Below are 16,326 nucleotides of genomic sequence, written 5' to 3' on the forward strand. Positions count from 1 at the left end.
TCTACTTACTCACCTGCTTACGGCTGCTAAATTACTAATTCCGTTACATTGGAAATCTAAAGAATCCCCAACTTAAGTTGATATGATTTGAAGAATGGAAGAACTCTTAAGATGGGAAGAACGCAGACATTACAAATATTCTGAACTATGGCGCCCATGGGTCACCTGTAGGAAACAACATCCCTCCCCTGCCTTCCTATCCCCCCCCCCCCCCCAGGAAATGGTAGTTAAAAATTGTTGTATTTTCTATTTTGGCCATTGGTTTGAGGAAGCTATTAGGAGAGTAATTGGATATTTGGCACCACTTCTCCTTACTTGACATCAACATATGTCTCTCAGGAACAAAACAGTGATAGGGCTAGGTCACCACCAGTGTGAATCTTGACCTCCCAGTATTGAAATAGAAACTCCACCATACGTTTGAAACACATCGAAAAAAGGAGTCATATACTATCTTGATTTATAAATGCCAATGGCATAGAAAATGTATAAGCTTTATTACACAGTACAAAATACAAATAGTTAAAATCGAGAACTCAAATCGGACAACTGCATATAAGTTGCACATCGGACAAAAGAGCACATAGGTGTCAAAAAGAGTTGGCTCTAAAAGACGGCTAAAAAGCCATATCTAAAGTGGCCATATAAGTGACAGTAGTATATGTCAAACAAGAACAATATGCAGAGTTACATCACACAGTAAGATCCAACATAGACAGAATATATACCATGATAATGTCTGTGGAGGAAGAGGTAAGTTGTAATTTCGCTCTATAGTATTCTTACACTCACATCTAAAAGGCACCAGTATATGTACTCGGCGTCTCTAAGTCTCAAGTGGGACTAAATAGTCCCGGGCTGTAATATAAATTACGTAAATAGCAAAGAGATGAGTGAGTAGAAAGTTTAACTAACCCATATTGCTCAAAAAGTCCAGTAGCTCCAAGGTGAGGAGAAACCCCAACGCGCGTTTCGCGTGGACGGCTTCCTCAAGGGGAATTTTTTTTTTGTATTTTCTATTTTGGTCCATTGGTTTGAGGAAGCTATTGGGAGAGTAATTGGATACTTCTAATTGGCACCACTTCTCCTTACTTGAGTTGCGGTTGAGAAGCTTGAGACTCATCGGTAACTCATTTACAAATGTTGCCTAGACAAAAACTAATTATTATTTGCCTCTAACCTCATATGTAAACTGATATCTTAACTAATACATAGGTGTGTACTATAATTACTATATTTATTGGGAACTTTTACATAGGTTTTCTTCTGTTTTGAGATTTTTCTACATATGAATGTGATACTTCCTTATCTCATTTATGTATGGAGTCTGCGTCCCTTAACTTCTTTTTATATGATATCTGTATTTTTTTACAAAAATTTGATTTATTTTGCTCCTTTTCAATAAAATGAGATTTGCAAAATCTAATGACAGCCGACCTGCTCCAACGAAGTTTACTTAGATCGCGGCCATTTACCCCATTAAATTCTGCAGTCAATAGCGACCGCAGCATTTAACTTGTTTACAGAAGGAGAGAGCTCCCTCTGTCACCCATCGGTGGCCCACAAATGCAGTCGCGGGCCTCTGATGGGCTGTCATGTCAGCCGGGGGCCTGATAAAAACCCTCAGGTCTGCCCTGGGCATATGCCTATTAGGACTAATAGATTGCCTGTCAGATTTACACTGAAAGAAAATTATGCTCTGATATACCAAGTATACCAAAGCATTATAGCAGCGATCTAAAGATCGCATAGGGAAATCCCCTAGTGGGACTAAAAATATAAGTAAGTAATGTGAAATAAAAATTACAGTAAAAAAAATAATTTTTTTTTTCCATAAAAAGTGGTTTTATTTAGTAAATGTGTAAAAAATAAATAAAAGTACACATTTATGGTATCGCCGCCGTAATGAATCAAACAATAAAGTTAATATGTCATTTAAACCGCAAGTTGAACACCGTAAAAAAAAAATGCAAAACACAATGGCAAAATTGCTATTTTTTTCCATTGCCCCCAAAAATGTCATAATAAGTTAATCAATAAGATCCATGTACCCAAAACAGTAATCAATCAAAACGACATCTCGTCCGGCAAAAAACAAGCCCTAAAAATTACTATATTGACAGAAAAATAAAAAAATTACGGCTCTTGAAAAGCGACGATGCAAAAACAAATCATTTTAGTTCAAAAGTGTTTTTATTGTGCAAAAGTCGTAAAACATAAAAAACCTCTACATATGTGGTACCGTCGTAATCGTACCGACCCATAGAAAAAAGGTACAGTGTTGTTTACAGTGTTGTTTATGCCACAAAGTGAACAGCGTCGATATAAAACGCATAGAACCATGGAGGAGTTTCAGGGCTTTTTTCTATTCCCCCCCCTACAATTAATCCCACAAAAAACAAGTCCTCCTTTTCTATGTCTACGGAAAAATAAAAAAGTTATAGCTCTTTGAATGCGACTATAAAAAAATTGCTTGGTCATTAGGGCCTAAAATAGGCTGGTCACTAAGGGGTTAAACATCATTTATCAAGGCATCATAGTTCATAATTTGCAAACATCAACATATCCCCCATAGAACAGGTTACACTAAACATGCCAAATCAAACTACCACCATTAATAAAAGTGAATCATATTGGATTTTTACATTTCAAACTTTAACCCTGGATGGGCTAAATAAAAACATAGAAACTGTTTGATGCATAATCACAACAAGGTACACCAGAGTAAAAATTAGTTGAGGAAACTTTATTAATAATAAAAAAAACCCTATGTGATATAAAACGAGTCTTCTATGAGGAGAAACAAAAACCCTCCCAAAATATCCTGATCCCTTCAACAGTAGTTATACACTAAGAGCTTACCAACAGTAATTAAATAAAACAAAATTCTTACCTTCTCCAAAATAAAAATGATTAAAAATGAAGCAGAAAAGATAGAAAAGACACCAGAGCAACAAAATGGCGCTACAAAATGGTAAAAAGAGAATCCTCAAAACACCTGGTGGATTGATCCCTCTTGGCCACCGCAGAAACATCAGTATACCCGTTTCCTAGTAGCAGGGGTACTTGAAAGGCGCTACAGAATAGCTGAAAGATAATCAGCAAAGTGTTTGGTAGCATGGCCCTCTCGCCCACCCTAGTAACACTAGCAAACCTATTCGCTAGTTACAGGGGACGTCTGAAAGAGAGCTACTAATCAGCTCTCTGCTATAATAGTAAAAATAAAGAAACCCATCTCCTGGCAACGGGGGCGCTATAAGTGAGCAACTGCAGTAAACAATGCACAGTCCGATTAACTTCTATAATAAACAGCTTTTCCCACAGCTTCTTCTGTTGGAGAGAACCTAAGTTTATTGAATGTTCCATGTATAACAAATGTTTTAAACAAAAAATTACACTTATGTAATTTAAATAAAAACAGCCCTTTTGAACTTATATTCTCCCTAGCGTCATCACTTATGTTGAAGTATATATGTACACTACTTGAGATGTGTGTTTAAATGCCTGATGAAGATCTTGGTGCATAGTGGAAACGCGTTGCTGTTTATACTATAGAATATAAAAACTTTAAATGTCTTCAGTGAATGCAAGTTTTTTTTTTCCACCAAAAGTCCCATCTGGATCACCACTAACACAAGTGCGCCTAAGAAGGAGCCTTTTTTCTGCTTTTATTGGATTACTCTGGAAAATGGGAGAGCTTCGTTAAAGGGGTTTTCCAGCCAGAAATCCTCTGTGTCACGGTCTGTGGGTATGTGGGCCCTCTAGGCCGCACCCCCATAGTGGGGAGGCAGCTGGCCAAACAGAGGCCCCCAGCAATGCAAAGTCCCACACTAGGGTACCTGTATAGTCCAGACAGTGGCCGAGGTTTTGGCACGGATGGAGGTGGGTGCAACAGGTTACGCCAGACGTGGCGGATGACAGCAGGTGCAGCAGGTTGCAACAGACGTGGTGGATCACACTTGATGTGGAAGATGACACTGGACGTGGCAGACGACAGCAGATGCATGGGGAACGACTCAAACACTAACAGGCTCAGGAACAAGGACACAGCACAGGATACCGGTAACCGGGCACGGGCAACAACAGGAACAGGATAACACTAAGGGACCATTTGCAAGACTGACATGGGAATACTAGCAACGCTTAGCCAAGGATCAGAAGGGCAGGGCCCTTTTTACAGTCCAGGGAATCATGGGCAGTTGATGATGATAATTCCATTTGTGCCTACGGGATATAGTGGAGCGGAAGTGAGTGCTGGCGTCTCCTGGGAAGGAGATGCGAGCCAGCACTCACAGATCCATGGCTGCGGCCGCCTGTGGGTGAGTAAACCCGACGGTCCGCGGCCATGGACGCCACACTCTGGATAGGTCATCAATAACTGATGGGTCGGGGTCTGACTCCCGAGACCCCTGCCGATCAGCTGTTTTTGAAGGGGTGCAGTGCTCGTACATAGTGAACATGCTCATTCTCATTGTATACCGATTGACAGGGATTTACTCTTCACATTCCGGCTGCAACAGTATAAATACTCAGCATTATCTGTATAAAGATACCCTGTACATTAAACAGAGAAGCATGTTCACTATATACATAGCATACAAACGCTGCTTCCATTTAATTTCTACTTGCTTACTGTAAATCTTCGACACACATTTAGTGGCAATTTGCAGGTATTGTAGCCATTTCTCCCATTAACTTCAATGGCTGGAAAACCCCTTTAAGCCAACACCCAGTGTCAACACCAAAGACCAGCATACTGTATTATAGAATTAGAGGCAGTGGCGTAGCTATAGGGGTTGCAGTTGCGACCGGGCCCCTAAGGCTGGGGGCCCAGTGGGCCTCCGTTGCCACAAAGTGCTAACCCTGTACAAAAATGTATTATTTGTTTGCCGGCACTAGGCAGGGCTGAGGGTTCCTCAGATGTCACGGTCACGTGAGGGGCGTTCCAACCAGTCAGGAGGAGAACGCAATGTTCTGTCTGTGTTTGCAGAGGACAGGGGGGCTTTAAATTACTGCAAACACAAACAGCACAATAAAATACATTAAAAACTGTGGGTCGCGACCACCTGGGGACGGTCATGTGAAGACCTCCGGGGGGGGGGGTCACGAGCCACGCGCTCAGGTTCCGGTTCCAACTGTGTCGGCATTCACTGTGCCGTGAGCGGCTCGGCGCAGGCAGGCACGATGTAGTGAGATCATAGCGCCTGTCTGTGCCGAGTCACTCATAGCACAGACCAGAGGAGAAGGATCCTCCACCCGTTGGGGGAACAGGGATAGGAAAGTAATTTTTTTATTATTTTTCTATTAGGCACATATGGCATTATACTGGGTATGGGACAGGTGCTAATAATGTGGCAGCTTTTGGAGCATTTTACTATATGGGGGGCATTATACTGTATGGGACAGATGTGTGGCATACTGTGGAGGTAGCTATGGGGGCATTATACTGCGGGGGCAGATATGGGTGGCATACTGTGGGGGTAGCTATGGGGGGCATTATACTGTTCGGGGGCACTGTGTGGGTGAATTATACTGTGTGGGGGGGGGCAGCTGTGGAGGCATTATACTGTGTGGGGGGCAGCTGTGGAGGCATTATAATGTGTGGGGGGTAGCTGTGGCGGCTGGGCATATTCTAGTTTTGGCACTTGTGCTCTTACGTACATCTGGTTTTAATATTTGAAACTTAAATGAATTTTGCAGCATTTAGTTCAGTTGCTGCTTGTAACCCTACGTACTGAGATACCTGACCTCTTGTGTTCATTGTAAACTTTATTTGTATTTTGAACAAGTACTGATAGCCTCTGCCATTTCATTGCTGGAGTACTTTACTTGGGTAATTTAATAGAGTACACTGGGTTGTATGTTCTTTTTCGGTTTTCTTAATTAAGCCTCATTCACATTGCGTTTTATCCCTAGGAAAGCACACAAGATGCACGCTAAATATGTCCGTAGGGCTCCATAAGCGTGATGGAGGCCAAAAGAGTATATATGTCATTATACCTTTTTGTTTTGCGGATGGAATAACATAGTAGATTATCCTTAGTGAGAAAATAGACATGGACCATACATCCACTATATACTTTGATCTATCGCGACTAGGCAAAATTTATAAACATGAACATGAGGTACTTTGTTAACATTTTGATCAAACTGTATAAGCCCACTTGCCACTTCACGGCGACCTCTTTCAAGTGAGTCCCTACTCTATCGGCTGCAGCACCGCATGGAGTCCACTGTAGCATCGCTCCTGCAGAGGGAGCAACCCAGGAGCCCAAAATCTCCCATACTATAAGGCCATGCTAAGGCTGGATTCACACGAGCACATTACGTCCGTAATGGACGGCACGTATTTCGACCGCAAGTCCCGGACCGAACACACTGCAGGGAGCCGGGCTCCTAGCATCATAGTTATGTACGATGCTAGGAGTCCCTGCCTCTCCGTGAAACTACTGTCCCGTACTGAAAACATGATTACAGTACGGGACAGTTGTCCTGCAGCGAGGCAGGAACTCCTAGCATCACTTTAACCCCTTCCCGACCTTTGCCGTATGGGTACGCCATGGAAAGCTATGACTTCCTGCCAATTGACGTATCCATACGCCAAATGAAGAAGGGGTTACAGTGTAAAAAAATAAAAGTTACAAAGTAAAGATGGCTGCTGTTCATAACAGCAGGCCATCTTTACACGAGGGCTAGGGGGGTGGCTCACCGCCCCGCATCGACGATCGATGCAATTGGCCGGTCAATTCAGACCAGCCAATTGTGGCCGTTTGCGGCTTTCGCCAATCACTGTGCCACAGGGCACAGTGATATGGTGGTGATTTGTGCTGCCTAGGACAGCACCAATCCCTGCCATGTAGCGATGATGAGTTGGCAGTGATGCCACCCTCCAGATCGCTACGATTGGTCGGTCTGCACCGACCGACCAATCGCAGCCATGGCGGGTGTTTGAAACACCCTCCAGCGGCTCTGCCCACCTCATTCCGGTTAGGAACGGTGAGCAGAGCTGGTGTGACCGTCTGTGAGCCATACATACCGATTCTGAGGCCTTTTGTGCTGCGATCCGGCTGTGACGTCTTTATCCGACTGCTTCCTGCAGAAGAGTGAACCGTCCTCATCATCATCTGTGCTGCTGCTGATTTTTTTTTTAGCAGCAGCACTTGTTTTTTTCCCAAACTTCTTATCCTTGTGCCCTCCCCTCTTTCCCTTTTTACGTCCTGTGGCCACTGAGTGCGGATCAGTGACCGCTATCACTGACCGCCAATTTTTGGCACAGGACTTTTTTTTTTTCGTATTTTTGCACCTCCCTCGCTATCACTGATCAGCATCCGTGGTAATTTTTTTTGACACAAGTTTTTTTTAAAATCCTTTTCTACCCGCACCAACTCACTGTGTTGCTTCCTGTGGCCACTGAGCGCTGATCAGTAACCGTCTTCACTGATCGGCACCTGTGCTCAATTATTGGCGCAGGTTTTTTATTTTTTGGCCTTTTTTATTACTGCACCTTTTTTTTTGCATGCGCCCTGCGGCCACTGAGTGCTGAGTCTAATAATCAGCCTCAGTGGTAATCTGTTTACGCAGATTTTTTTTTGGCCTTTTTTTTTTCTTTTTTTTAGAGTAGCGGACGTTTACTGATGTCCGTTTTGTAAAAAAAAAATATAGCAGAAGTTATAGCTATATCTTTTTTATACAGTTTGAGTACATTTGCAGCTTCTAGTTAGCGTCCATTTAGTGACGGACATTCAGTTTTTTTTTAACTGAAGTTCAGTCACTAAATTTTAGCGACAGTTAGTATAAATATATAGCGTTATAGTCAGCGTCCGTTTAGTGATGGACATTCACTTTATTTTAACTGAAATTTGTTCACTAAATTTGTGATAGTGTAACGACAGTTTTAGTGTAAATTTACAGCCTATAGTCAGCGTCCGTTTAGTGTCCAACATTCAGTTTTTTTTAACTGAAGTTCGGTCACTAAATTTGTGATAGCGTAGCGACAGTTTTAGTGTAAATTTACAGTTTCTAGTTAGCGTCCGTTTAGTGACAGACATTCAGTTTATTTTAACTGAAGTTCGGTCACTAAATTTTTGATAGCGTAGCGACACAGTTGTAGCTCAATTTTTTTACAGTTCTATATTGAACGTTCAATAAATTTCTTTCTCCTAAATTGTTCTTATTCTTCTCTTCTTTTTTTTTTTTTCCTATAAATTTCATATTACACGTGTAAATTGAGTATTACACATGTTGAAGCACTACATACCCCCTAATAAAAATGTCCCAATCATCTCAAAGGGTCTACTCCGCTGAGGAGACATACGCCATCCTGGCCTCTGACACTGAATTGGCCATCGAGGGAGAAGAGGAAATTGCCCCATTCCTCTTGACCTCCTCATCATCCTCATTCAGTGATGAGGAACCCCCGCAAAGACGCCCTAGGACATCAGCTGAGGCAACCCCCCAAATGAGGGATACCCTATGGAACCCACCCCCTGATAATTATGAGCCTCATATTCCAGATTTCACAGGGAGCTCAGGAATTCGATTTGAGACTGTAGACCTCGCAGAAATTGACTATTTCAAGCTCTTTTTCTCTGAGGATTTTGTTAATTTAATGGCGGCCCAGACAAATTTATACGCCCAACAATTTTTAGCCCAAAACCCCACGTCATCATTTGCCAGGTGGACCCCCATAGAGGCAGCGGAGATGATGAAATTTTGGGGCCTTGTCCTACATATGGGCCTAGTAAAAAAACCAGAGATTAGGCAATACTGGAGTGTGGACATTTTATACAGCACCCCATTATACCGCATGGCAATGACCCGGACACGTTTTGAAATTATTCTGAAATTTTTGCATTATAATGATAATGCACAGTGCCCGCCCTGTGATGACCCCATATATGACCGCCTATTCAAAATCTGGCCAATGATTGATTATTTCTGCACCAAATTTCAGGAAGTGTACACCCCTGAAAAAAAACATCGCAATAGACAAGTCCTTTGTACATTTTAAGGGGAGACTAAAAGTCCGCCAATACCTGCCAAGCAAGAGGGCGAGATATTGAATTAATATGTACAAGCTGTGCAAGAGAAGCTCAGTGTACACCTACAGGTTTCGGGTTTATGAAGGGAAGGACACCAGGATAGAACCTCCAGAATGCCCCCCTGTCCTGGGAGTTGGTGGAAAAATAGTGTGGGATTTGGTGCACCCACTGCTGGACCAGGGTTATCACCTTTACGTAGATAAAATCTATACCAGCATCCCACTATTTAAATGCCTCTCCACCAGAAGTACTGTAGCATGTGGCACCATGCGCAAAAACCAGAGAGGTCTCTCTAAAAATCTGATTGGGCAACCCCTAAGAAAGGGAGAAAGCAGGACACTACACAGCGATAACATGTTGCTGGTCAAGTATAAGGACAAGAGGGACGTCCTTATGTTGACCACAATACACGGTAGCGGCAGCACCCCTGTCCCTCTCCGAGGTAGCACTACAATGACCCCCAAGCCAGATTGCATACTCTGCTACAATAAGTACATGGGAGGGGTTGATCTCTCTGATCAAGTACTGAATTCGTACAGTGCCATGCGTAAAACAAAGGTGTACAAAAAGCTGGCCATGCACATGGTACAGATGCCATTGTATAACGCTTACGTGCTATACCAATGTGCAGGCCGGACAGGGACATTCCTTCAGTTTCAAGAAGCGGTTATCAAGGCCCTTGTATTTGGGAACCAGGAAGGGGAGGGCCCCAGTACTTCTAGATGCGATGGTCCACGTATTGTACCAGGGCAACACTTTCCTGGCGAAATCCCCTCCACTGGTAAAAAGGGAAGGAGAAAAAATCATTGTGAAACCTGCCCCGACAAACCTGGCCTGTGCATAAAGGAGTGCTTCAAAGTTTATCACACATCCATGGATTTTTAATTGAAACCTTTTTTTAAATGCTCACTATAACCCTAGATAAATTCCTTGAGGGGTGTAGTTGCCCACATGGAGTCACTATTGGGGGGTTTCCACTGTTTTGGCCACTCAGGGGCTTTGCAAATGTGACATGGGCTCCGCAAACCATTCCTGCTAAATTTGAACTCCAAATGGTGCTCTTTCCCTTCTGAGCCCTGCTTTGTGTCCAAACAGCCGTTTATGACCACATGTGGGGTACTGTTTTACTCGGGAGAAACTGCTCTACAAATGTTGCAGTGCTTTTTCTCCTTTAGTCCTTGTGGGAATGAAAAAAATTAGCTAAACCTACGTTTTATTGGGTAAAATGTAGATTTTCATTTTCACGTCCTACTTCCAATAATTTCTGCAAAAAAACTGTGGCGTCAAAATGCTCACTATACCCCTAGATAATTTCCTCAAGGGGTGTAGTTTCCAAAATGGGGTCACTTGTTGGGGATTTCTACTGTTTTGGCACTGCAAGAGTCCTTCAAACCTGATATGGTGCCTAAAATATATTCCAATAAAAACAAGGCCCCAAAATCCTCTAGGTTCTCCTTTGCTTCTGAGGCCGGTGCTTCAGTCGATAAGTACGCTAGGACCAAATATGGGATATTTCTAAAAACTGCAGCATCTGGGCAATAAACATTTTTCTGGTGAAACTTTCTGTGTCACAAAAAAATGGATTAAAAATTAATTTCTAAATTTCACCTCTACTTTGCTTTAATTCCTGTGAAACGTCTAAAGGGTTAATAAACTTTCTAAATGCTGTTTTGAATTCTTTGAGGGGTGGTTTTTAAAATGGGGTGACTTATTGGGGGTTTCTAATATATAAGGCCCTTAAAGCCACTTCACAACTGAACTGCCCCCTGTAAAAATTGCCTTTTGAAATTTTCTTGAAAATGTGAGAAATTGCTGCTAAAGTTCTAAGCCTTGTAACGTCCTAGAAAAATAAAAGGATGTTCAAAAAACGCTGCCAAACTAAAGTAGACATATGGGGATGTTAATTAGCAACAATTTTGTGTGGTATAATTGCCTGTCTTACAAGCAGATACATTTAAATTTATAAAAATGCTAATTTTTGCAATTTTTCACTAAATTTTGGTGTTTTTCACAATTAAATACTGAATGTATCGACGAAATTTTACCACTATCTTAAAGTCCAATGTGTCACAAGAAAACAATCTCAGAATCGCTTGGATAGGTAAAAGTATTCCGATGTTATTACCACATAAAGTGAAACATGACAGATTTGAAAAATTAGGCTCTGTCAGGAAGGTCAAAAGTGGCTAAAGAGGGAAGGGGTTAAAGAGGTTGCTGCGAAGTGGCAAGTGGGCTTATACAGTTTGATCAAAATGTTAACAAAGGACCTCATGTTCATGTTTTTAAATTTTGCTTAGCCGCGATAGATCAAAGTATATAGTGGATGTGCGGTCCAGGTCTATTTTCTCACTAAGTGATATTAACATAGTAGATTACGCTACTCCATCCTGAGGGATCCTGCAAAAAACATAAACAGTGCTGTGTACGTTTTTGTTTTTTTATTTTTATTTTTACATTGAAGCATATGTGTGATGGATGCCACTGAATGGCATCTCTCGAGAGATATACGCTGGGAAGAGCATGAGGTAGTGGTCGGCCCAGGTATTCAAGTGCAGGGTAAGCCCCTGACGTCACTGTCAATATATGGTCAGTTATATCAGGGGCTCTTCCAGTCCCTGGCTGGGGTTCTTCCGTTGCTCTGGCGGGGGATGCCGTAGTTAAAAGCCCTTGATATCACTGCCCATATATGACATCGGGGGGTCCTCCAGGAGCGTAATACCCGGCTACAGCGTTGTCGACGCTCTGGCTGGGGATTCTGGTATAATGTGAGCTACGGTGTACTAGACAGGGTTGTTATATATTAAGCTGGACAAATCTTTAGATGTATAATGTAAATTATTACTATTCCTTACCGAAGTAAATACCTTTTTTTAAGTAAATAATCCTTCTTAATATTATGTTGTCTTGTCTCAAAGGTCCTTCACCTAACCTCAAAATACTGCAAGGAAAGAGGCATCCCTTTTCCCAATATTGCTGTTAAGGAGGCAGATGAGAAACAGCCTAAAGAATGCTACGTGTTCATGGATGCTGATAATCCAAAAGTTCCCATAGTGCTTCACTTTCCTCTTGTAAATGACACGTTTCGTGCATACAAAGCACCAGGTAACTTTTCAGTACTGTACTTATGTAGTCAATACATTTTCTGAATTATATTTGCACTACACCATAGAGGTGCAAGACTGAGAAATAGGATAAGAACTTAGCCATAGTTGATACATTAATGCTACTGAATGAAATATACCTGATATAAAAAGGAGTTACAAATAATAGGAAACTAAGATGGCTAAATAAAAACACAATTGTAATGACGGGGGTGGGGAGACAGACAAGTGAGCCCTAATCTACCCGCCACTCAGTCCCTGCCTACTTGCAACGACACGACCTAGGCGACGGGGTACAACTGGGCGACGGTCCCTACGCTCAATAAGTGCACGACAAACAGACAAGGGTACACAGAGCTAGGGGGAGAAGGGGCAGTTGCCCACGGCAACACCGTGAGCAACAAGAGAAGTGAACAAGCCGAGTCAAACCAGGAGAGTACGAGGTGCCAAACGCAGAGCAGAAGAGTTGTAAACAAGTCGAGTCAAACCAGGAGTGTGCGAGGTACCAAACGCAGAGCAGGAGAGTAGTCAGAAAGCCGGGGTCAATATGAAGCAAGGACAATAGTACAAGAAGCTGCAGCAGGGCCAGGAAACCAAACTAAAAGAATCACAAGCAAAGGAGGAACAGGAAAGGCAGGTAGAAATAGACAGAGGGCGGGAGCTAGCTCCGTCTGGCCAGGCTGTGATAGGTTCTCCCACTCCTAAGCCTGCCACCCTGAGTGGTGGAAGATGGAGTAAGTCTCACAGACATAGAAGCAGGTGCAGACTGATTATCTATGGGTGTTAACCCCGAAGCTGCGCCTGGCAGATCCTTTACAACTATCAGTAATAAAAAAAAAATCTATTAAATGACTGAACATGGAGGTAAAAATGATGCACAATAAATTGCCAACAACCTCATAGGGTTGTTTTGCCTTCCTCTGAATCAATATTGCAATATAATAGGTTGAATTGGATGGATGTATGTATATGGATGGATGTTGTAAGCCTAAATAATTATATAATAAAAAACATGGTTTCTTAACATTTTGCACAAAACACATAAAGCTGGGCTAAAATATCTCGAATATTCCGGAAAGTAACGGTGATACATTCTCTGACTCAGGAAATATTTACCAGATCAGAATGTTTAGCGAATACCAATCTCTAACTATATAGGAGACATATACTATTCAGATTTGTCATTGCAATAAATAAATGTTAAATGTAATTTAGAATGAAATTATTAAATTTACGAATTGACCTCTTATTTCAGTGCTTCATAGCGCACATAAAATGGGAGATCGACATATATAATTTGGCTAACGGCCATTTCACAAACATTGACGCTTTCTCAAGAACTGATGGGGGATAAACGTAAGCCCGTTAAACTCCCCCCACCATCCACGCAGGCAATGATGTTACTATGAATCCAGGTTATACAATAATAACAAATCACATGCATTTAACCCCTTCCTGCTGCAACCAGTTTTGCTCTTCCTGACAGAGCCTCGTTTTTCCAATCTGACGTACCATTTTATTTGGTTATAACTTTATAGTACTTTTAGTTATCCAAGTGATTCTGAGATAGTTTTCTTGTGACACATTGTACTTTATGTTAGTGGTAACATTTGGTCGCTACATTCTGTGTGTCTTGGTGCTTTTTCTAAAAATTTTATGTATCTGCTTGTAGGACAAATAGCTATTTCATACATAATAGTTGCTAGTTAACATTTTCCATATGTCTACTTTATGTAGTTTTTTTAAACATCCTTTTATTTTTCTAGGACGTTACAAGGCTTATAAGTTTAGCAGTAATTTTTCACATTTTCAAGAAAATTTCAAAAGCCAATTTTTTTTGGGGACCAGTTCAGTTCTGCAGTCGCTTTGTAGGGCCTGTATATTAAAACCCCCATAAATCAACCCATTTTAAAAACTGCACCCTCAAATTATTTAAAACCGCATTTAGAGAGTGTCTTAACCCTTTATGTATTTCACAGGAATGAAAGCAAAGCAAAGGTGAAATTTCAAAATGTAATTTTTTTTGCAGATATTCAATTTTAATGCCTTTTTTCTTTAACGCTGAAGGTTTTACCAGCGAGATACAACTCAATATTTATTACACTCATTCTGAAGTTTTTACTTTGAAGTTGGCTTCTTGATTGCAACACAGGCCGCAGAAATGAAGGAGCACCTTGTGGATCTTGGTGCCTTCTTTTTTTCAGAATATATTTTAGGCACTATGTCAGGTTTGAAGAGGTCTTGTGGTGCCAAAAACATAGAAAAAATCCAAAACAAAATACAATTTTGGAAACTAAACCCCCTGAGAATTTATATAGAGCTGCAGTGAGCATTTTGACCCTACAGGTGTTTTATAGATTTTATTAGAATTAGGCCATGAAAATGAAAAATGACGTTTTTTCCAATAAGATGTAGATTAAATTATTTTTCATTTTCACAAGGAATAAAGGAGAAAAAGCACCCCAAGATTTGTACATCAACTTCTCCCGAGTACGGAAATTCCACATATGTGGTCATAAACTGCTATTTGGACACACAGCAGTGTTCAGAAGCACCATTTGGCTTTTGGAGAGCAGATTTTGCTGGATTGGTTTCTGGGCACCTTGTCACATTTTCAGAGGTCCTGGGGTACCAGTACAGTGGAAACACCTAAAAAGTGACTCCATTTGGGAAACTACACCCCTTGAGGAATTCATCTAGGGGTATAGTGGGCATTTTGACCCCCACAAGTTTTTTTCTGAATTGATAAGCATTGGGCAGCGAAAATGTAAAATATATATATTTTTTTCCAATAAGACATCGTTAAATTTCACAAAGAATAAAGGAGATAAAACACCACAAGATTTATAAATAAATTTCTCCTGAGTACAGCAATACCCCATATGTGGTTATGAACTGCTCTTTGGACACACGGCAGTGTTCAGAATGGTAGGGGCACCATTTGGCTTTTGGAGTGTAGATTTTGCTGGGATGGTTTGCGGACGCCATGTCACATTTGTAAAACCCCTGATGTACAAAAAAAGTGACCCCATTTTAGAAACTATACCCCTAAAGGCATTTATCAAGTGGTGTAGTGAGCATTTAGACCCCATAGGTGTTTTTCAGAAATGAATATGCAGTGGATGATGCAAAGTGAAAATTTTCAATATGTTGGGTGCAGCTTGTGCCACTAAGTGTACCCCATAAATTGTTAAGCGGGTTCTCCCGGTTATGGCAATGCCATACATGTGGAGCTAAACTTCTGTTTGGGCACACTGTAGGGCTTAGAAGGGATGGACTGCCATTTGGATCGTGCATTTTGCTTGGTAGTAGTTTTGTTTGGTATTTTACTGGTATTTCAGTTTATGATGTGGGGGCATATGTAATCTGTGTGGAGTATATCAGGGCATATTAAGGGGGATTAATAAATTTTGTTGGAAATGTGTTGCACTGGTATAATACGGGCGCCCTCGCTTCCAGCAGATTTGCGATGTCCCTTCCCTTCCTGGTTCCTAAATACTAGGTCCTTGATAACCACTTCTTGAAACACAAGGAATGTTCTCCTCCGGCCTGCACAACGGTATGTTTTTTCATCACCGCTTTACAGTGCAATAACTTTTTTATTTTTCGGTTGATGGAGCTGTGTGAGGGCTTCATTTTTGCGAGACAATCTGTAGGTTTTATTGGTACCATTTTGGGACTCATGGGACTTTTTGATCACTTTTTATTCCATATTTTGTAAGAGGAAATTACCAACAACAAACAATTCTGGAATTGCTTTTTATTTCTTTTTTCAGCATTCACCGTGTGCCATTATTCTGTGGGTCGATACGATTACGGTGATACCAAATTTATAAAGTTGTTTTTTTTTGCTTTACCAACAATTTTGTTAGACTATAAAACAGAGCATATAAAACATCTCACAATATTTCAACATTTTGCTCGCAGTGCAATACAATCAAGCTGTATAAAATTTTACAGAGACATATGAACAATGGTAGGAGGTAGCCTCCCAGACATAAAAAAAAAAGAACATAATAATAGCCAATGGCAAGCAACGGCACAATAACCATAATCAAAAGTAGTGCAATATGTAGGGAAACCAGTCCCAGAAAATGAATGGCACTGACTTTTTAAGTGTTAAATTCCATACCAAGTTACACAAACACAAAGACAAGACAACAAAGGGAAACACAAACAGACAA

General features: G+C 41.2%; 1 protein-coding gene across 1 annotated transcript in view; it reads left to right on the forward strand.

Annotated features, from left to right (window-relative positions):
* Positions 1 to 16,326, forward strand: part of PLA2G4F (phospholipase A2 group IVF) — a 632,963-nt gene that overhangs the window by 599,580 nt on the left and 17,057 nt on the right. Inside the window, exon 19 of the mRNA XM_075844320.1 lies at positions 11,957 to 12,143. Coding sequence (XP_075700435.1) covers positions 11,957 to 12,143 — 187 coding nt within the window. The remainder of the gene's footprint in view (positions 1 to 11,956; positions 12,144 to 16,326) is intronic.

Source organism: Rhinoderma darwinii, chromosome 12 (genome assembly GCF_050947455.1).
Source record: "Rhinoderma darwinii isolate aRhiDar2 chromosome 12, aRhiDar2.hap1, whole genome shotgun sequence".
Taxonomy (NCBI): Eukaryota; Metazoa; Chordata; class Amphibia; order Anura; family Rhinodermatidae; genus Rhinoderma; species Rhinoderma darwinii.